This window comes from Phyllostomus discolor, chromosome 8, assembly GCF_004126475.2.
Source record: "Phyllostomus discolor isolate MPI-MPIP mPhyDis1 chromosome 8, mPhyDis1.pri.v3, whole genome shotgun sequence".
NCBI lineage: Eukaryota > Metazoa > Chordata > Mammalia > Chiroptera > Phyllostomidae > Phyllostomus > Phyllostomus discolor.
The window spans coordinates 29,827,490-29,848,931 of NC_040910.2; the positions used below are offsets into that span (position 1 = coordinate 29,827,490).

Sequence of the window (21,442 nt, forward strand, 5' to 3'; positions counted from 1 at the left end):
AAGTTTCAGTAAACTTTTCCATCACTTTATTTTCTGTATCCCTTAAAAACAAAGAAAAAAATCACAAGTTTAATATGAGTGCTTTAAAAACAGTACACCAGGGAAAGCCAACTCTCACTCATGCTGCAAGTTGGTCTAGGTTCTCTTTACTTCTGTTTGCCAGGTGATCTTCAATAATTTCTGCAAAGAGATTCCTTTTCAACAGATTATATGCAAGAGGTAAAAGCTGGCCAGCAACTTTATGAAAATACTGAAAAATAAAAATATAACAGTAAGAGAATATAGCAGATGCTCTGTAACAACAAAGTACTTCGAAAAAGCACCTGTTTGACACAGCACACTCCCCTGACCGTGCTAGCTACTTTCAGTTGACCAGGACAGTGAGTTCTGAGACAGACACCTGCCATTCAGTCCAAGAGGCAATCTTGTAGCTCTAAAGGACCAATGGTATATTTTGGAAGAAATTCAGAAGAAAAACCGGTTAAAAATGTAAGCTGCTCTATTCCCTCACATAAGGTTTATCAACTTTTTTTTTTTTTTTTGCCTTAGTGTATCTCCACCATTTAAGATTTTAATCTCTATTTCCTCAGTTGATACTGTAAGAATAGGTACACTGAATCTGAGTTTTCAGATCACTCCCTTTTCAAATTCCTTCTCTCCCCCACCCACCACATAACCCCTACATCCTGTAAGTCACTGCCTTAGGTTTACCAAGTGACTTAGCCTATCGTGCTATTACATCCTAGAGTAAAACTGTCAACGCTTTTGTTGATGATAAACATTAACTAGCACTGTGTGCTGAGTACTGTGCTAATAATAAAACCTTCATATATTCTATGTTTAATTTCTCACACCAATTGTGTTTTTTATTAAGCTGGTCCATTTTCTGGCAGGCCACACTATTCTGCTTGGTCAAGGGCTGTCGTTGCTAAACATTTGGATTTTTTTTTACTCCTAACCACGTGGGGAAGGTAGAGAAATGACAGGAATGTGGTTCTCAGACTCACCAGAAGTGATAACTTGTCAAAAATGCAAATTCCCGGGACCCACCCATGAACTCAGACTTTGGCGGGGGAGGGGGGATGGGGGGGTGCACCCGCCTGTGTTTGCACAGCCCTGCAGATGCCCAGGTGCGTGCTAGTTAGCTGCTGGTGCAGTCCAGCTCCTCAGAGTGCGTGCAGAGCAGCAGCAGCACCACCTCCTGGGAGCAGGTCAGAAACGCAGCGTCTCAGGCCTCACCCCAGGGTTACCGAAACAGCTTGCGTTTTAACTATATCTTTACTTTTGGAATTACTGATTTAGACACTGACTCTAGAACCAGACTGCCTGTGCAGGGTGGTTTCCCTCTCTGTGCTTCGTAGGTGACATCATAGGTTGACTGGAATTAAATGGTCTGTGTGCAAATTTTATAGGTAAGGATATACACAAAGGGGTTGGAAAAACTGCCCAACCTTACACAGCTTGTAAGTGGGAAGAAGTAATTTAGAACTAAACAGTTTCACCCTAGAAACACATTGCAGGCACTACACCTTACTGCCTGTTTGACCTTGAGGCAACCACAGTTGAGTAAGCACTGACTTAACGGTTGGGGAGGTGTTTCCTATTTAATTAGCAAATACTTAATGGAAAATAGCATCTCATATTTTAAGTAATTTAAGGCCTATTTTAAAATAGTATGTATTCTTCAACGAGTAATTCAAGCACAAGAACAAGTACGGCCCCCACGACAGCGGGAAATGAAACAGCTCCAGGAAAGGGGTGTGTGCATGCATACGCACGTGCATGCCCCACTAATATGTCTAATAGGTAGATTCACTTTAATGGAGGTCTAAAGGCAAATAACCTTGGTTATTCACGTTTGCCAGAACATCGCTTCAAAAAGTTCCCTTTGAAATACATACCCTACCTGTGCTACATGTGCTAGGACTTGAGGCTGTAATGTGCATGCGTGTGTGGGGGGAGGGGAACGGGTTCAGGACAGGAGGGAGGGGTGATTTTTTACTCACGTGTGAACCATAACAAAAGAGGTCCATTCCCAACTCAAGCCCCATGCCATAGTCACATTCATCATTAGCAAACTGCACAAAAGTCATCATTTCCTGAATGGGAGCAAAAGCTTTTAGTCTCTCCTCATCAGTTGGTGCCTCAACAATTGCCTTGCAGATTCTCTTGAGATTAGCTGAAAGAAATCAGTGATATTAAAAATTATCTATAACCATCTTCAAAGGTAAAAACATAAGCTAGGTTTTTCTTTTTCCTCAGGACTTTTCATACAACTGATATAAATAACTGGATGGCACTGTGATTTAGAATGGCAATTTTATCTTTTCTAATTAAGACTCAAACATAACAATGGCCTAACAAAATGATTTCTCTTATTAGCAGAATGTGATTATTTCACAGTGGATCTAGATGCAGTCATGATCTAAGTTTTTGACGATGTTCAGTACGTTAGTCCAGGAACTGGCGAAGTAGGCCCAAACCCGGCCCAACTCCCTTTTTTAAAGGCCATCCAGCTCAGAATGTTTCCCTTTTTAAAATGTTGGGGGGAAAAAAAGAATATGGCAATGGAGACCACATGTAACATACCCCTGGGCTAGTCTTTATTAGGAGCTGGATTAAGCAAAATCCCAATAGACCATAAAGGTTACTCTGCCCCATCCTACCACATTTAAAAAATACAGGGAAAAGACACTAGAACAGGTAAGAAATTGCCAAATGAAACCTTTACCATGGCAGAAGTGCAGTTTGGAGAAAGAACACAGAAAATTTCTAATGTTTATCTAAATAAGGATGGTGGTTTACCGTTTCTGTTTTGGCTTTCCCCATTGTTCGTACTGCCTGACGGGTGCCAGTGTGTCCGATCTCCGGCTATGTATGAGGACAAAGGTGCACTGGACACTCTAGTTAGACTCCCCTTTGGCACACTACCTCCTTGGGGATCAGTCAGTCAGTAATGAAAAGAATGGAGATGACGGAAACCTCACAACATCACACGTTACCTGGCTACTGTACTGGGGAGACGGGGACTGGTTGAAAAATCACACCTGAGGATGATGTGATTATCAAGTTATAAGTATGAGGCACAATATTCTGCTGATAACTACAAATACAAGGTATTAAGGGTTAGCAATGGCAGGAAATACACACTAGGGTCTTTAAATGTTGGCAAACGAGTATTACAACTGTGATCTGCTGAACACTCGCACATGAACCAACTGCCAGTCAACTGCTGCTCCTAGCAAATACCACGAGGCAGGAGCAAGATACTAGGTCCTTATGTTTTGCTACCACTTCTCATTCAAAATAATTAAACCACTGAAGGATTTAATGTCTAGAATGTTAGAAGTAAAACCCCAGGGCCCCACCCAGAGTAGGCAGGGGTAACAGGGTTTACTCCAGGACACACAAATTCAAAGCCCACCACCCCAAAAGTGTTGAGACTGCTGTTTCTATAACAAATGTTCTCAGCCTTTCTCAAACGAGACAGTGATTCTGCTTGTGCAAGCTTCGAACAGACGAGTGCCCAGAGGCAGCACAGTATGGTGGAGCCTGCACGCCTTCTCAGACACTGATTACCTCTGAACGTGGGGAGGAGCTGTGGGCAGTGGGACGTATCCGCTCCAACAAGGACAATGCAGGCTACATGTGTAATTGAACCTTTTCTCATCCACATTTTAAAAGCATGAAATTAATTTTAAGATTTAATTTAATCCAGCTACCCAGAATAATCATTTCAGTATGTAATAAAACAACTGAATTAAAATCACAGCTACAAACTCATCTCCTCAGTTACACTAGCCACACTGAAGCGCTCAGCCACGCACGGCTGGGGGCCACTGCGCAGCACAGCTCAGCCATTCTCTTACGTTCCCCTGGGAGTCCTCTGATGTGGTGTGAGGCCGGCGAAACATTACGTCTGCATAACTGACATAAGGCATCTCATACATCTAGAGACGTGGTTAAAAATGCCGATTTCTAGGTCCCAACCCCAGAGACGACCAACCACGGCTGACTGGTTCTGTTCTAAAAATGGACGGCCAGATCCACATGCTGGGCAGGAACACGTGGTTCTTCCCCCGGGGAAGTGCTAATTTTGACTTCCCTCTGAGTTGTACGCTCTCTGGCACAGGATGATAGAGATAAGGCAAGGCCAACAAGGATGTCTGAAGTAAGAAGAGGTAAAGGGGAGGGGAAAGAGCTGAGAAGTGATTTTGTTAACAGCAGTAATTGTATTTTGTGTATGAATCGTCCATTTTCAAAGGGTTTTCATACTTCTAAATGAAGCAGTTCAGGATCTTGGGTTTCTGAATGCTAAGTTAACTTAAAAACATACTATTTCAGTAATTACTATTAAATATGTTGATTAATAAAGGTTTTGAAATAGTTCAGAAAATTTAACAGGCAATAATAGGTTAAAAGTCCCTAAACTCCTATAAATGCTATTATTTTAAGTACTATAAGGTAAGTACTGTGCTAAGCACCTTACACATTTTTTTACACTCAAAACCCCTCCGTATAAGTGGTATTCACTATTATTAACCATTTTACAGATAAAAGTGACAAGGTTTAGTGCAATTAAATAATTTGCTTAAGGTTACACAGCTACAAACCCAGGTTTAAATCAGGCCCAACTGACCCTAAAACCTGGGCTTGCTCTCTGTCACTAACGCCTAGTGACTGTCCGATAAAGGCACACGTATGTAAGGAAAACCTTCCCCCTCACAAATTAACATGCATATTCACATTTGCACATGTTTACACAAGCAGTACATTACCATCTGTTTCAGGGAGCTCTCTGTACCCAACATCATTTTTATCTACTGGAACAACCAAGCCTGCACCGTGGAAGGTCTTTGTCACAACCTAAGTTAAAGGGGAAAAAAAAATAATCATGGTAAATAGACAAAACAAACCCTCACCCAAACCTAACAAAACACACACAAACCCTCAACTTCGGTCAAAATATAACGTTAATATTCCTTTTCTTTAAAATCAGCTAAAAGTCAAGCACTTCAAGTAAGTGAAAAAGTGAAATAACTGGCTTTTATTAAGTCTATCAGTCAAGTCCAAGTCTCTGCGTATTTGTACTTTGTGAGGGAAGGATGCCAATGCAGCCTATTACAGGGGCAAGCCCGGAAATTATTTCCTCCAAGGTCAAAGTATCTTTTAGGTAGAAAGCATTGTATCTGGGCCTAAAAGTTAGAAGGAATATTTTTGTCAGCATGAAGGTGTGGTGGAACAGAATTCCTGTCATCTGTCTTGCCAAAGTTGGCCTACTATTTTTACCTAAAAAATTTAGGCTTCATATGCAAACTTCCCCAAAGCAGGGCAGTTTCTAGTTTTGTGGTGCCCACTATGGAGGCAAATAGCATAGCCATAGCCAGTGAGCTTTTACTAAGGGGCAGTCTTCAAAGATGAAAACAGACCCAACCACAGCCACTTTTGTAGCCCTTCCAGTCTATACTGTTCTTACTCACACTAGTGACATTATTCTTAGGTCTTTCTAAACAAACACAGCCGCTTCATATATTCCACTTCTTTGTGGAGTCCAGTGGAAATTATTGGCAGAGAAGGAGGACACAACCCCCGCCCCCAAATAAACTACTTTCTACCAAGTCTGGACCTTACTGTACTATAATGTCCCCTTATCTTTCATTAAGCCACCAGAAGGGACAGATTACTCAAGAAGTTCACAAACAATTGCTCACCACTTGGAAAAAAAAAACAAATGAAGTTATATGCCAAAATAACGTGCAGTTGGAGTTTAGGCCTCAGTGTAAAAATAAAACCATAAAACAGAAGGCAAATTTTAAAAATAATTTTGGGTCAGAGAAAGAAAAGGCTTACAGACTCAACTACATTAAAAAAATCAAGAATAAATCAAGAACAAAATGTTTAAAAAGCTAACATGAAAAATATCTGCAATATACAAATAATATAAACAAAAATATATAAAAAAAGAATAGGATTACAAATTTAGGAAAATCCTGTTCAAGGGTGGTGATATTCTACGGCATTAGGATCAGAGGTGGATAGAAGGATATGCCCTCCTTTTACAATATCATTAAATCAAGGTTCATTTTTAAAAATGAAATCTAGGAATAAAAAAAGGTGAAGTGGCATATAGCCAATTAGTAGGAAGACAGGTTGAATGCTAAACATCAAAAATTGTCTCACTTATGATTCTGGACAAGGAGCAGGCTCTGTGAACCTCCATGTACTTATGTATAAAGTGGGACGATGATTCCTACCTATTCTGCAGATTTGCTGAGAGGGTCAAATGAGGTAACTGAGAAGGACTTTGCACTCCAAAGTACCATAAGGGTATGTCAGTATAGAAACAGTGACTTCTACTATTACAGAGTGCTCTATTATACCAGCATGGATATATTACTACTCTCATACATAAGGACAAAGTCACTAACTCACATATACTAGTGGAACTGAATTTTTCAGGACTGGACAAGTATGAATTAAATGAAGATTAGACAATAATAATGAACAAACTTGGATTTGAACACATAATCAACATGTCTTTGGTAGGATAAAATTATGGCTATAAGTTCTTTTTTCTTTGTATTTATGTTTTTTACCAGTTGTTTTTGAAAGAACAAAATTTTAAAAACCATGAAGAGGGGATCGGGACAAACATACCTATGAAGTTTAAACCCCACTCACATCTTATTTGTAGTTACAGGGAGAAATAAGGAAATCCCATCTGAAATAGATGATAGTCGATGGTAGAAAAATAAAACAAGGCTCTGGTGAAAGAATTTGCTAACAGCTCTCCTGTACAAGCTCAGTGTTTAGTCGAGAATTAGAAATAACATAATAGCGAGATGAAATGCTACCCCTCTTTCTACTTACAAGCTGGGAGAGGCACCCTATGAAAATGAGAAAGGAAACATAAAATCTTTAAAAATTTTTGAAGGGCCCAATTGCAAGGAGTTTCATTCAGATGTGCATTTCAGAAGCTACTTCCAGTCTTTAGGACTAAAGAAACATGCTAATACTGCAGTTTAGTGACTAATTTTTACCAGAACATCACCCTGCAGCTGAGTTAAGGGCAGACAAGGAACTGAAGTAGGATTTTCTATAAGTACAGTAATGTAATTAGTTACCAGTACTAGTTTATTCAGGAATAACTAGTACTTCATTTGGCCTAGAACATCGAATGAACCAGCCACAGCAGACAATGGAGAGAGGCTGAAGGAGACTGGGGTGGCCTCATTCCAGTGACAAGCATCCTTCCTCCCCAAAGGTTATAAAAACAAACTCCTACAGAATTCTTATTTACCCCAAAGCAGAATTCTACCTTGTCTGTTAACTTACTCTGAAAGTTGTAAGTGATAAAGCAAAGGACCCAAAACCTTGCCGAGGTATTTGCTGTTTACGAAACACTCCCCTCACACTGCAGGCATTAGTAGAGATGCAAAGCAAAGGAAGGTTAATGGGACCAATAAGGGAAAAGGAGAGAGGACTGCTTACAGCCACAAATGCTGGAGGAAATCAACAAATCTCAATCCACACTGTCCCGCAGGCAAAGCATCTGAGGGGTGCCTTTACAAAACTACCCCCAAAGTACCCTGCACTAAATCTTAGTATTAGACCCTACCCATTAAAATTAAGTAAGCTTTATGTACAAAGCTGCTTTCTCCCAATTCTATGAAATGAGTGACTGGTGAAACAGGGTTAAGAGAGTGGGAAACACTGGCATGAGTTATGCAGCCACAGCAGAGCCATGCACACGACTCAGCCACCCAGGCCCGTTTCCAGTGCCGTCCTCGAAATCCAGCTGCTGCACAGCCTGGAGGGGGCCCCTAGGGGTGGCGTCCAGCTCGCCTTGGGATGGGGCAGGAGATAAGGAAACAAGGTTACTTGTACAAGTGGGGAGGAGTTAAGAGAAAAAAACTACTAAAATAGCAAAGTAGCCAGGGACTGGCAGATTTAAATCATACTTTCTTATCTCTCTGTTTCATCTTCTTGGTTTTCTGTTCCAGTGAGTACCCCAGTTCTCTGGCTGCTTCTGTGAGCTTTTCATCTATGTTTTTCAAGAGACTAGTTTTCTTTTTATCTGTTACTTCTTTAAGTTTTTTCATCAAAAATAATCTGAAAAAGAAGTAAAAGCCCTCATGACACTATAAGCCATTGCACTGAGTACACAGACCTTGGAAAGTGAAGGGAGCTAAGTTAAAAAACATCAATTTCCATATAACAAAAAGACTGAAGAATAATTAACAATAGCTCTCTCAGAATCCCTAATAGATTTCTTCAAACAAGGAAAAAGCAGCATCAGTAAAAAGCTTTCAGCCACAATACCAGCAAACATGATTTGAATTTGTCTTATCTGTCTACAATACAGGTATAAGGGATATTTTCAAAGCTGAGATTAAGCCAAGTTTTAAGAGGCATTAATTGTTATTAAGAAGTGACATACTGCTCTGGAGAAGCCTGGCGTAACAGAAAGAAGCAGTATATAAACACCAAAAAGGAATTTTTATTTTTTAAAGAGCCAGGGGACACTATTACAATACAGAAAACAGATTTTTTTATATGTTACCTTCAAAATTTTTAATTTAATTTTTTATTTACTGACTTTACAGAGAGAGGAAGGGAGAGAGAGAAAAACACTGACTTGCTATCCCCCTTATTTATGCATTCATTGGTTGATTCTTGTATGTGCCTTGACCGAGGATTGACCCCGCAACCTCAGCATATTGGGATGATGCTCTAATCAACGGAGCCACCAGCCAGGGCTCAAATCTAAGATAAAGTTGGAAAACATAAAAGGAAAGCAAGGCTACTTTATAAGCTTATACAGAAGCACAATACAAAACAACTTTTAAAGGTATGTGAACAGAACAATGTTACTGCCAGTTAGGGAAATAATTGTTTTACCGTAAGCACGTTAAGACCTTAAGCAGCACAGGAGGACAAGGGTAAAATAAAGAGCTGGAAGCAGTGCTCAGTTGGAAACACAAGTCAACTACTTCCTGTGGCCACTACTGGACGTCCAGGAGCAAAGTCACTTCTGTTCACTACTAACATTGGACGGCTCGCTATGGGCTGGGCGTGGTACAAAGCTTAGAACATTTACACTTATCCCCATTTTGCACGTCAGGAAACTGAGGCACCAAATAATCAATTTACCCCAGTTCACAGAGCTAGGAAGGGCAGATTGAAGTGCCACAGAAACCAAAACCACCTAATCATTGTCCTCTGATGACAGCACACAGGCCTACACTGTGACCTTCCGTCATAATCAGTTGGGTGTCAAGAGAATATATTAGCTAAAAAGCAAACTAAAGACGTCAGGTCGAAGAGAATCTTCATAGTCCTCCTCAGTCTCTCTGGCGTGGCATTTAGGCCTTCACATACAATGTGGCTCTTGTTTTCATGCTTTCATTCATTTATTGCTACCTTGCCTAGAGTACCCTTCTGCCCACTTTTTCTAGTAAGTTCCTAGGCATTCAAGGCCTAGACAAAATGTCTCTGTGAAGACTTCCATTGCTACTTAAGGCACTAAACTGCTGTCTTCCACACTTCACATTATTATGACTGCCTTGGCACCAATGTATGAAGCTTTAGTCTCTCAGCTTCAACTTACTATCTAATACTTTGTTTTCTGATGCTTACAATTGCCAAGTACAAACTGAAATAATAACCATGAACATTTTGTATTCTGTTGCACTAAAATCCATTAGGGTTCCTTGAACCGTGAATGAACCCTGTGAATGAACCTGTATTTGGAAAATACGGGTCCACTGATGGATGCAGATCTCCCAAATACTGAGACTTCATTGTAGCACCCTCACTCCAGTACACCACAGCATGAAAGAATCACCTTCATTACAATCACTAGTCACATTAGACAAGTCCTTAGAGGGTGAGGCGCTGTCAAGCCTACAATGGTGTTTGAAAGTTCCCCCAATTCTAATTTTTATTTTTGAAACCTTGAATTGTAATCACTGGCAACAAATACAGCCACTTGTTTTCTTTGGTTCAGTTGAGAAAATGTCTGCCAAACACCCGTGTCCGAATAACCAGCATTTCTCAGTCACACTCTCAGGTGAAAGTGGAAAAAAGTTCAGCGCACACCCCTGCCACACTGGAGCTTTTCCCTTGAGTACACAGAGGGGCTTGCTTCTTACATATGTCCCATTTCATCACCTAGAATGTTAAAGATGTGTACTCAGTGACAGAGCTCTAAAATTTCTACTGCCCATCACTGACATTTTAAATGACACTTGCCTGGTGTCACTGCTATCAATGACATCATGGCTGCTCATGCAGTGCCACTGCCTTGGTTCCTATCACGGTGCCAACAGTATAGCCTCCATCCGTCACCTCTGGCCACTGGTGCCAAAATGACATCTTACCATGGGTTGTTCTGGCCTCACGAGCCTTCCAAAGTGGTGCTGGGTTCCCTACGGGTCCATACATGGTTCTTTAATAAGAACTGTATATTAGAACCTCCTGGGTTACTAGTGAATAGTACTCTACCTTGAGCTAGTGTTTGAAAAAACATTGCCTATGCAATAAACCCACATTACCCAGCACTACGAGGTAGGGTGGCAGAAAGGTGGGGCAGCAGGCAAGAGGAAAAATGATCACTTAACAAGATCGCACCAGATCTGATATATTGGACAAAATAAAATACATTGATTCTTTTAATAAATACTAAATCTGCTTAAATAGTTTTTGGGCCCTGCACAAAATAAGAGTTCATTAAACATAGGATAAATAAATTTTACAAACTTAAGTATTAAAATGAGAAAAGTGTAATTTTGTATTACATTTAGACTTAACTGGAATGTATATTTAAAAAAAAAATTCCTGAGTTCTGTTCTAGATGTACTAAAGTGGAATCTCTAGAGGCAGGACCTGTACAGCTCAAGGTCAAGTACTTTTTTAACCAGTAACCCAGGAGGTTCTGATATGAAGTCACACTTGAAACCATTAACTGCATAGCAGTCACCAAAGAACAGACTGTGGACCCTTGGAGATCCCTGAGATCCTTTTAGGGGATCTATGAATTCAAAAATATTGCTAAAGTTACTTGAGGAAAAGAAACAAAAAAAGAACAGAATAGGGGGAAATTCATTTTTATTTTAGTTATCCAAAGATAAATGAAATCTCTGAATACATATATATTTTCTATGTGCATTAAACAATATGATCATTCTTTAATCTTTATTAATCTTTGCTGGGTGATTTTCAATGTCTTTGACTACTGTTCAATATTGCACAGAATAAACTAGTTTCCCTGGGCATAAAAATAATTTGTTTATAACAAATGGCCTTAAAAGACCTTACTCAGGCTGATATAGAAATAAAGTGGATTAAATGTTGTAAGTAGCTTAAGAAAAGGAAGGTTTTAAAAACTAAAATAGTTGTGATATTTGAAAAGTATTATAATCTTTTTACCTCTGTGTCGGAGATAAACTATTGGAGACAGATAAACTATTGGAGACAGAAAACATCTGAGTAAAACAGGTACTCAAATACTTACTTGCTGGTCTTCACCTAAATTATAAATTTATCACCAATTTTTTTTCTTTTTCTTTTCTGTGTTCTCCAAAAAGCTAAAAAAATACCAAAACAGTCTTGGATTATTTTAGATAACTACTATAACTTTCCTTTTAAAAAAGATTTTTCAATAAGATTAATGAAAACCTTGGTGTTCTTGCATGTCAAAGTATTTGTGGAATGAATAAATTATTTAAGAAGCATTATTATGGGGCAGGTGCTGTACACGAGAAAGCCTCTGTCCCTGTGAGACTTAATGTTAGTGTAAGAGACAGACAAAAGGCGAGTAAACAACTATAGCTTCTAATAAAGATGCCACCAATTTCAACTGAATGATAAATCTGAAGGGCTTTAAAAGAACTATAAATTCTATATAAATTCTAAGTTACTATAAGAAAAGATAGCGTAAGAACTATATAACAGAGATAAGAAACATTTCATAAAACTCAGAGGCATCAGAAGAGAAATAATCTTTTTTGGATCTCTACAGTGAGCTGCCCTTTAAATATACCAGTATGTATGACATTTACGTATCAGTCTAGTGGGTGCACTAGGTTAACTCAGTTTGAATTCTTTATGTAAATCTGCATTATTAAACACGGGGCATAAAAGTCTTTTTTTAAAAGTAAGGTAATAAAAATAGGTACCACAAAACATGATCTACTTATTGTATTTAAAATGATAAAGATGGCCCTGGCTGGCGTAGCTCAGTGGATTGAGTGCGGGCTGCGAACCAAAGCATTGCAGGTTCGATTCCCAGTCAGGACACATGCCTGGGTTGCAGGCCACGGCCCCCAGCAACCGCACATTGATGTTTCTCTCTCTCTCTTTCTCCCTCCCTTCCCTCTCTAAAAATAAATAAAATCTTTAAAAAAAATAAATAAAATGATAAAGACGGCCCTGGCTGGTGTGGCTCAGTGGATTTAGTGCTGGCCTGTGAAACAAGAGGTTGCTGGTTTGATTCCTAGACAGGGCATGTGCCTGGGTTTTGGGCCAGGTCCCCAGTTGGGTGGTGGGGGCGTGTGAGAGGCAATCAGTCAATGTCGCTCTCACACATTGACGTTTCTCTCCCTCTTTTTCCCAACTGTCTAAAAATAAACAAACAAAATCTTTTCCCATATTATTCTCCAGCTCGGACTTCACACGGGACCTAGCTTCTCTCAAGCAGATGCAACTCTGAAACCCGAAAGGCAGGAGAGATACCAGGTGGAGGCCGAGCTTCTGCTGTGTCCCTCAGTGAGCACAGCTGTGGAGGTATCCGTCTTTTCTGGAGCAGCTGCAGCTGAGACCTCAGCACCTGGTCTCAGGTTCATGAGGGTGAGAGGCAGAGGGCAGGGCACCCATGTTACCAGCACAGGTACAGCAAAGACAGTGTGGTCCCGAAGCCACACCATCTTGCAGGTGGCAGCAGTTGCTGATTTCTCAGTTTTCTGATGCTGACAGAGACACAAGCTCCATAGGCGAGCCAGTTCTGCCACAGCTGTCATTCTGGGAGCTTCGGGCTGCCCCATCAGCCCTTCCACGGATTTTATGAGCACGGGTCACGCTGTATCAAATCCTGCTGTTTGGACTATATACAGCGGGTTCTTACAATGAAGTCACAATCATGGTGTTTGAAATACCATCTTTTACTAAAAAAATATATTCTGATTTGGTCATGGAAGAACTAAGGTCAAGATTAAGCAATAGTTCCATTAAATAAAATAATTGGTTATATGAGGTATACTATTTTGGTGAAAAGTAGAATAGGATGTGGATAACACTACCTGCAAAAGTCAGAAATTATCTCTAGAAATCTAGAATTTTTAGGTTCCTCAATTCCCCATATAGCACAAAGATTATAAACAAATATTATAATTAGGATGGGATTGAAATATTTTCGTACCTGACTGCAGCAAACACATTATCTCCATTTTGAACAATTATACAGTTTTTCTTTGCTTCATTTGTACCAACATATACAGGAAGTTCCTCAGGAGAATCCCTGATTAAGCAAAGGATATTAACAGTTTAGCTGCCCATGATTTATATTATTAGGCAAGTAGTATTTTAGGTCTATAGACAACAATTTATATCTGCATTTTTTTAAAACTGGAATTTGCAAGGTGTAAGCTCTAAATTTCTCAGGAGCTACAGCAAATCTTATATTTATATAACAGGAACTAAAATTAAGATTCTTAGGACCTACTTAGAAGGCCTATCAAAAGAAGTAGGGAAGATTATATACCATCATCTCATTGCCAGTTTTATAGTCTGCGAAAAAAAGAAACAGGTAGAAAAACAAAGTAAATAGGACGAAGAGGATTATAAAACATTACAGGCGAAAGGACCTGACTTAATATACATACAACCAAATTCCTTCATTATTTACAATTGAAGGAGCCAACACAGAGAGATGAAGTACCTCAGCCCAGGTCCCGGGAAGGTAACGGCAAAGCCGGAGGCAGAATCCACATTAACCCAATTCCCAGCACTGTCTGCACTCTACTGCACCGCGGCACTCCTCCCTGGGCGTACTTCCTCTAGTTCCTCTATTCCACTAACTGACAATCAACCTTTACTTTACATGACAGACTCCTCCCTGGTACCAGTGCACAAAGTATTTTCCCCCTCAACTTCAATTTCTTTACCATTCTAAGCACCTTGCACATATCATTTAATCCCCTTAACATTCTTTTAGGGATGTACATTATCCTCATTTTTATAGGAGAGGAAACTGAGTCACAGAATCTCAGTCACTTGTCACTGGCACAGGGTCACCCAGATAATGAACAGTAGGACCAGTCTATCAGGCTCCAGTCTGTCTGGCTCCAGAGCACATTCTTAACCACGGGTTGCCTCTGTGGCCCCTGGAAGCAGGTGACTAATCTTAAAGTCCCAGCAGCCACTTTAAATTATCTTTCTGGAGCTAAAAGAGCTCTTCTGAACCCCAAAGGAAAAACCAGTGAGGTTAAACCTAGAGTTCACCCACCCTGGGGTGGGTTAGATAGCAGAGCAGCAGATGCTCCATGTTTCCACCAATAGGGGAAAGTAAGTCCTTCACCTTCGGTGTGACCAGTGAATGCCTATGCTTGTCAGAAGGACAGGACAGGAACTGTATTGTAGAGGAAACGGTCCTTTACCTGAAGTACCCCATGTGGAACTGAGTTTTATTATTTCCAGTAATAATTGTCTGGAACTCAGGAGGATCGTAATAAAATCTCCAGTGAAGATTAAAATTCAGGCTTCCTGGTTTTTTTTTCGTTTTATGTTTTCCAGCAAGGATATCATAGGGACCCACCAAATGAAGTCCAAGGCTTGCGGAAAGTGAATCTATAAATTAAATAAGTTTATTTAGACAATAGTTTTCTAAATGCAGATTGGACACAATGCCTTTTGTTAGTATTGTCTTTAAAAACTTTATAAAGCAAAAGAAAAAATCTTTAATTACATGTGAAGACGTTAGTTATAAACACTCAATGGAAAAGAAATCAGCAATAAAGATGCAGCAAAACCGCCCATCTCATTGACCAGTGATAACAAGGTTAACGGTTTGGTATACAATAATAGCACTTCCCCCGCTCTGTGAACAAATGTAATCATATAGATTTTTTAAAGGGAGATCATACTGTTTTGTAATGGTTTTTTTGTTCTCCACCCTGTTCCCACTTAAATTTTCTGAATACTTTTCCATGCTATTAAGTTTTTTACATAATTTTTAATACTTGCAAATATTCCACTATAGATATCTATTCTACTATTGATATTTACTTTTTGTACTATTCTAAACAATGCTTTGTTAGGGACTGCCCTGCCTGGTCTCAGGAAGCTGTAACCCCCCATAACGTAGGCTGAGTGAAAGACCTCTGGACCAGGAGCCACTAAGGAGACAAAACTTATTTCCCTGGCATGAATGCTGTCTGTTGTGTGCCTGACCTCCTAGGCTTGATCAGTTAGCCAATGACGGGTAAGTTTTCCCATGGAGGGAATCGCTTAAGACAGGCATGATCACAAGGAGGCCTCTGGGAAGAGACTCGGGGCTGTGGAAATAAAGGGGTGATGGACATCAACCCCTGCCCCCTCGGCTTTGTCAAAGCCTAAGTCCTTATTCTTAGATGTGAGAAATCTAAGTCTCCCGGCTACCTTTGTCTCCTCTGTCTGACTCAAGCCTGCAGAAATAACAGGGCAGTGCAGTCCAGACCAGAGACGGCGGACCCCTGGGGTAATCAGGCCTGGGACATAGAATATGCAAGATCCTGTGAGATCTGTTTGCTGGAGGATGATATTGAATCAGAATATGATCTTTTCTGCCAGACTGTGAATCCACAAACTAGGTCAGTATTCTCAATAAAAATCTGCTTGGGAATGGAAACAGGGCGCTCTCCACTAGGGAGAGTGGCCGTTCAGTCCCTACTTCCCCACAGGACCTGGCTGTCTCTGTGCATGTTTTTCTCGTGTTTCGACGAGCATCTGCAGCAGAGATGGATACTGCTGGCTGGTATCCGCCACAATGCTTCAGTGAACATCTTTGCTAATACATGTTTGTACACAGCTATTATTATTTTTAGAGAAGTTGCCGCACAGTTTAACTATTTTGATATACTGCCAAAATTCAGTTATCTACCCATATTTCCATTAAGAGTATGAGTGTTTCTCTCTCCCTACCTCATGCTAAAAATTTAAATAGTAGAAAACAGCAACAGTGAAAAATGACTCTGTCATAACTACTATGTTTTTTTGTGTATCCTTTCAGAGATAGTAATAAGCACATAGAAAGTACATAGGGATATGTGTGTGTATACTTGACTTTTTTTTTTAACAGTAATGATAGCAGTACACTCTATATACTCTTTTTCACTTTAAAATCTTTTGGGCATAATACTTTATTATTGCCTAAAAATCTGATCCATTCTTCTAAAACTATGACTACTCATTGAATATTCATAGAATTACTGCTATGATGCATTACTAATGAGCATGTAAGCCATTTCTCATTTTTTGTTTCCAAAAACATCATTGAACATAATTTTTGGTTCACCTAATCCCTGAGACAAGTGCCTAGAAGTAGAACTGCTAGGTCAATACTAAAACTCCAACATATCAAAGTATTTGTTTTCCTTCAAACTCTCATCAAAGCATGTCGTGAACTTATTTACCCCTGCCAGGATAATAGGTGATAGTGACGTGTTATTACAGCAGAATTTTATATTCCTCTTATTAGAAACATGTTAGAAAGTTCCCTTTTCTATGAACTGCTTAGACCTTGCTTCCGTCCCCCACTATCTTTTCCAAAGGTAGAAGCGGAAGAGTGATTCAGAAACAACTCACCAGCTGGCTTTTCAGGATCGAGCTCTTCACAGAACTTCCAGAAGTGATAGAAATCTTCAGGCAGAGAAAGCTTATAGTGGCTTTCTACTTCTTTTCGAAGGTCACTGGAGACATCAGCTTCACAGGATTTACTCTTCTTCACATCAACTGTTTTTTCACTCTGAAAGTTAGCATACGAAGTGTTTTCTCTCCAAAAAGGAATTTCAGTAATTTCCCTTAAGTAACACAACAATTCATTTTTGTTTACCCAAGTCTATGGCATACATGTATTTTCTTTAAAACTCTGTAAATGGTATTTGAGTAAGATCTGGGGATTCTTTGGGCAAATAAAAAGAGAGAACAGTTTATAATACATAGTGGCAAGAGGGACCCACACAGCAAGTCTTTAATGTACTTCTCTAAGATAATGGAAACAGAAAATAAACAAACAAAAAACCAAAGTAACAAGAAAAGGAAAGCAGTGGGAAAAGATGAATAAGGAAAAGGCAGGTTTGCCTTCTTTTGGTAAACAGGATGTCATCATACCTTTGGTTTAGATTCAGTCATCACATCAAGTGCAAAATGGCAGAAACAGCTGGATACAAGGGAATCTACCAGTTAAACAATTATTTCACGAAGGGCCCTTTAATGTCAGGACAAGGTTATAAAACTCATCTCCAACGTCTTTGCAGTACAGGTTCATTATATAGTGATGCCAGGTTTTAGAATACATATTAGGTATTTGACAAATTTCTATAATGATAAACTGCTTAGCTGAAAGTTACTTATCTTTAGTTTTGTAAGTAGCAATCTCTTTTTCTTTCTAGAACCTTTCTTTTGGATTAAGTTCTTTTTTTTATTCTTCCTTTCCACCTACATCAGTACCTCTCAACCAGGATCAATTTCACACAAATCTGCAGTGCGGGGGGAGGGGGTGCTACTAGCATTTAGTGAGATAGAGGCCAGAGATGCTGCTAAATATCCCATAATGCACAGGATAGGCCCCCTTAACACACATATTTATCTGGTCCAAAATGTCCACAGTGCCAAGGCTGAAACATTCTAACCTAAACATTTCTCCTATTTATATTCTTCCATTTTCCTAGTAGACTCAAGTTCATTGATACTGCTTTAGGTAGCATTCAAAGTCTACAAAGATAATATATATGAGGAAGTCCTTGATAGCACTGTTTCTAAGAGCAGAAAAGAATAAATTAAAGGAAAATGCCTACTGACAGGAGAACGGATAGTTACAGGACTCTCAAACAATGTTAATATTACACTGAGTGAAAAGGAAGTACAGGTGTACACGATACGAATCAGTCTTCATAATTGAATGCTGAATGAAAGAAAAAGCTCTTGAATATTATATGCAGCATCATAGCTTCTGTATACAGTTCAAAAACAACAAAGGTTATTCAGGTATACATTCACAGGTGATAAAGATATAAAAAGAAGGCAAGGGAAAACAAAATCCAGGATGGTAGCTTCACTGAGTGCAGGTGATAGGAAGTTAGCCAGAGGATAGATGAAGAACGCAGGTAAGCGTAGAGTTATTTTGAGTGTTTCAGTTCTTAGCTCGGGCAGTGGTTTATAGGTGTTTGTTATATTATTAATAAGGTAAAAGAGGATCATGTATTGGCCAACAGTAACAGTTTATTATGCCAAGCATTATAAAGTATCTGAGATCATAAAAAATTAAGTTTAACCAAAAGGTGTTGAAATATGGACCCCAAAATGGGTATTGATGATAACAGTAAGGAACATAATAATGATAACAATAAAAACAATACATAATAAAAAAAGTACTTATTATGCATTCACTATGCGCCAAGGCTACTGTTCTAAGGACTTTCTACGGATTAATTTATTTAATTTTTACAACTACCTTTTGAGCTAGATGATACTCTCCACATTTTACAAAAAAGGAAACCGAAGTAATTTCCCCTGGGGCCCTAACTATAACGCGAAAGAACAGGGGTTTATTTAAACCCAGGTGGGCTGGCTCCTGAGCACAGATTCAACCACTTCACGCTGCTTCTCCAACTACAAATATAGGTCAGTTGGAACACATCAAGTTCTGACCCATCCTCCCTTCTGTTTTAATAACTATCTTTGGTTAAACTTTTCAAAGACTGGCTCAGACGTAGAAAGGAAAGCCTCAATCAACCTTGCTGAAAGGCAGTTTTGCACAATGGAGAGGTTACCTGGGTTGACTCCTGACTTCTGATCTCCAGCTCTGCCACCTTGGACAAGTTACTTAACTTCTCTGTGCCTTGTTATCTTATCTACAAAAAGGGCATATGTAGTGCTCTGCCTATATCATACAGCTGTTATAAGAAGTAAGTTATTTATAAACATACACATACATAAAACCCACTGTGGCTACTATTGTTAGCTATAGTCTCTACAGAATTGTCTTTATTTTTGGTATTTTGTTTCTAACACTATTTCTTTGTCAAAGCGATTCACTGCACCAAAGGGAAATACTGTTTTCAGCTCTGCCTTACCTCACACACCTGTCGAGCATCTCCAAATCCCCAATAACTAGAACATTGGACAGCTGTCCCCTTCAGAGGCTGCCCTTTACCCTTGTGTTCTAGAAAGCATGACCGACATAATGAACGCCCAGGCTCCCTCTCACAGTTCATCAGACCCTCTAACCCTGTCTCCCCCTACTCGGTTATAATACAGCCAGAGTGGGATTTCTAAAACTCTACTTACCACAATGACAGTTCTTTGCTGCCTTATTGGTACTACTGTAGTGGTTATAGAGCTTCGGAAATCATTTAAAAGTATGACAATATGCACATACTTCATGCCCCCTTCCCACATTAGTGATCATGTCCCCCTTACTTTCCCACCTCACAGGCTCCAGCCTCTCAGAACTCTCCGCTGTGCCCAAACATCCTCTGCACTTAACTACTCCTTACCCTCATTTCTCTTCTGTGCCTTTAAGAACCCTCTCAAACTTGAGTTGCCCTAAAAGCGTCCTTAACACCCCCCAGGGACTTGTTAAATCCTCTTTCAATGTTTCCACAGCACTTTCTATACATTTTTGTTACAATGACAAACAAAAAAAATTCCAGTAACAAGTATATTCACTGGTGCTCCGCCTCCCTGGGCTGGGGACTCTACGTGAAGCATGGGCGGCAGGATTCATCTTGAATCCACAGGAGCCGCACAGCGCCAGGCTTGTACTCTGTCTCAAATCAGTTTAGCCAGTTGAACGAAAGAACCGTTGACTGTTTCAATCTGCTTCCCTAGGAACCACACCAGGAGCAGGGGAGAAGATACAAAGGCGCTGCTTTTGGAGAAATGGAGGCCCCAAGCTAGGTCTGCGGAGCAGCTCCCGCGCCAGTGCACAGAGCGGGAGCTCAAGGATCACTGGATCAATGCGCTGCGCCACCCCTTGGTGCCCTGGCTAGCACCGAGAGCTCACGCGGAGCTCGCACAGCCTCGCGGCAGTACCTGCTGGCCCTCCCTGCCGGGCCTACGCTTCCCACCGCCGCTGCCGCCGCCGCCAACCATCCTGAAGCCAAGTGCCAGGCGATTCCCGCGTTTCCCCGAAACTTCCGAGCTCCGCCGACTGCTTCCGGGTTCAAGAGCCACTAATCCTCATCCCTGCGCTGCCACTGGCACCCCAATTTACGGAGAAGGTTCCGCCCAGATCCACGCGCCCAGGGGACAGGGCGAGGCTCCGCCCACTACCCGGCTGGAGGAGGGGTGGTGGTGTTCCTTCTCCTCGCTGGGTCTGCATTGCGACGCGGGCAAACCCCGCCATCTAGAGCATCTTACAGGGTGCTCCCTGAGACCCCAGAGCCACGAATTTGTTCCCGTTTAGGTGGTCCGGCCTTCCTCTTCAGGTGTTTGAAAGGAACAAGTACGTCCCGGCCCTCCCCCATCAGTCTGTGTTTTTGCTTGATTTGTGTTTATTTAAAAGAGTAATCTTTCCCTCTATTTCATCCCTCTTCCACTATACTACTATTGACTGACACTAATTCGTCCTCCATTATCTCCCAGAAGCAAATCAATTTCTCACTCTCATTCTTCCTCTGTACAGTCTTGTAACAATTTGGACTGTTCTGTACACCCTGCCGTGCAAAGTGTAGTCCCTGAAGCAGCAGCAGCAGCAGCATCCTGTGGAGAGCCTGTTAAAAATTTTGAATCGTAAATGCTACTCAGACTTATTGAATTGGAATCTGCACTGTAACACGATCCCCCAGCGATTCCTTTGCACAATAAGGTTTGAGAGGCAGTACATTGGGCTGATGCTCTGGGGTCTCTTCACTGCTCTCCTGGGAATGTCCGGTGCCTCATTCCTGAGATGGATTCTTTATTTCCTGAACAAGTATGTTCTTTTATCTTGACCTTTACCACTTTTCTTGATGTGAATAAAATTTTAATTCAACATTTGACATTTAATGTCTCGCTCTATTCATATATTTATTCCACAATTTTGAAAAAATTGATAAATTTCATCAAATTTGGTAGGCTTCCTCAGGGAGTGTTCACTATATTGAAACAAAGTAGTTATTGATAATTGTTTTCATTTATCTTTAAGTGTGTTATGTAGGCAGGTGTTGGGGCCTGCCCTGCCTCGTCTCAGGAAGCTGTAACCCCC

At 40.4% G+C, this 21,442-nt stretch overlaps 1 protein-coding gene across 2 annotated transcripts; it reads right to left on the bottom strand.

Moving 5' to 3' along the window:
* Nucleotides 1–3: 3 nt before the first annotated feature.
* On the bottom strand, nt 4–20,520 carry LOC114504055 (histone PARylation factor 1). 2 transcript variants are annotated; one of them, XM_036031997.1, is made up of 8 exons: nt 19,329–19,484; nt 16,840–16,999; nt 14,655–14,844; nt 13,418–13,516; nt 7,962–8,112; nt 4,779–4,866; nt 2,007–2,179; nt 4–250 (listed from the first exon to the last, which is right to left on the bottom strand). In XM_036031997.1, the coding sequence occupies exons 1-8, from the start codon at nt 19,467–19,469 to the stop codon at nt 119–121; spliced, it is 1,134 nt and encodes a 377-aa protein (XP_035887890.1). In that variant the 5' UTR covers nt 19,470–19,484; the 3' UTR covers nt 4–118. The 2 variants fall into 2 exon arrangements, with proteins under 2 accessions (XP_035887890.1, XP_028377505.1); XM_028521704.2 differs by lacking the exon at nt 19,329–19,484 and adding an exon at nt 20,290–20,520 and having other exon boundaries at nt 10–250.
* Nucleotides 20,521–21,442: the final 922 nt, after the last annotated feature.

What these genes read in the sequence shown, in the direction of transcription:
- LOC114504055 (XM_036031997.1), bottom strand. Translation starts at nt 19,469, where the DNA reads ATGAACTGTGAGAGGGAGCCTGGGCGTTCATTATGTCGGTCATGCTTT. An exon ending in CGATCCTGAAAAGCCAGCTG is followed by an intron (nt 14,845 to 16,839) that starts GTGAGTTGTTTC and finishes TTTAATTTATAG; the next exon opens with ATTCACTTTCCGCAAGCCTT. An exon ending in TCTTTTGTTATGGTTCACAC is followed by an intron (nt 251 to 2,006) that starts GTGAGTAAAAAA and finishes TTTATTTTTCAG; the next exon opens with TATTTTCATAAAGTTGCTGG.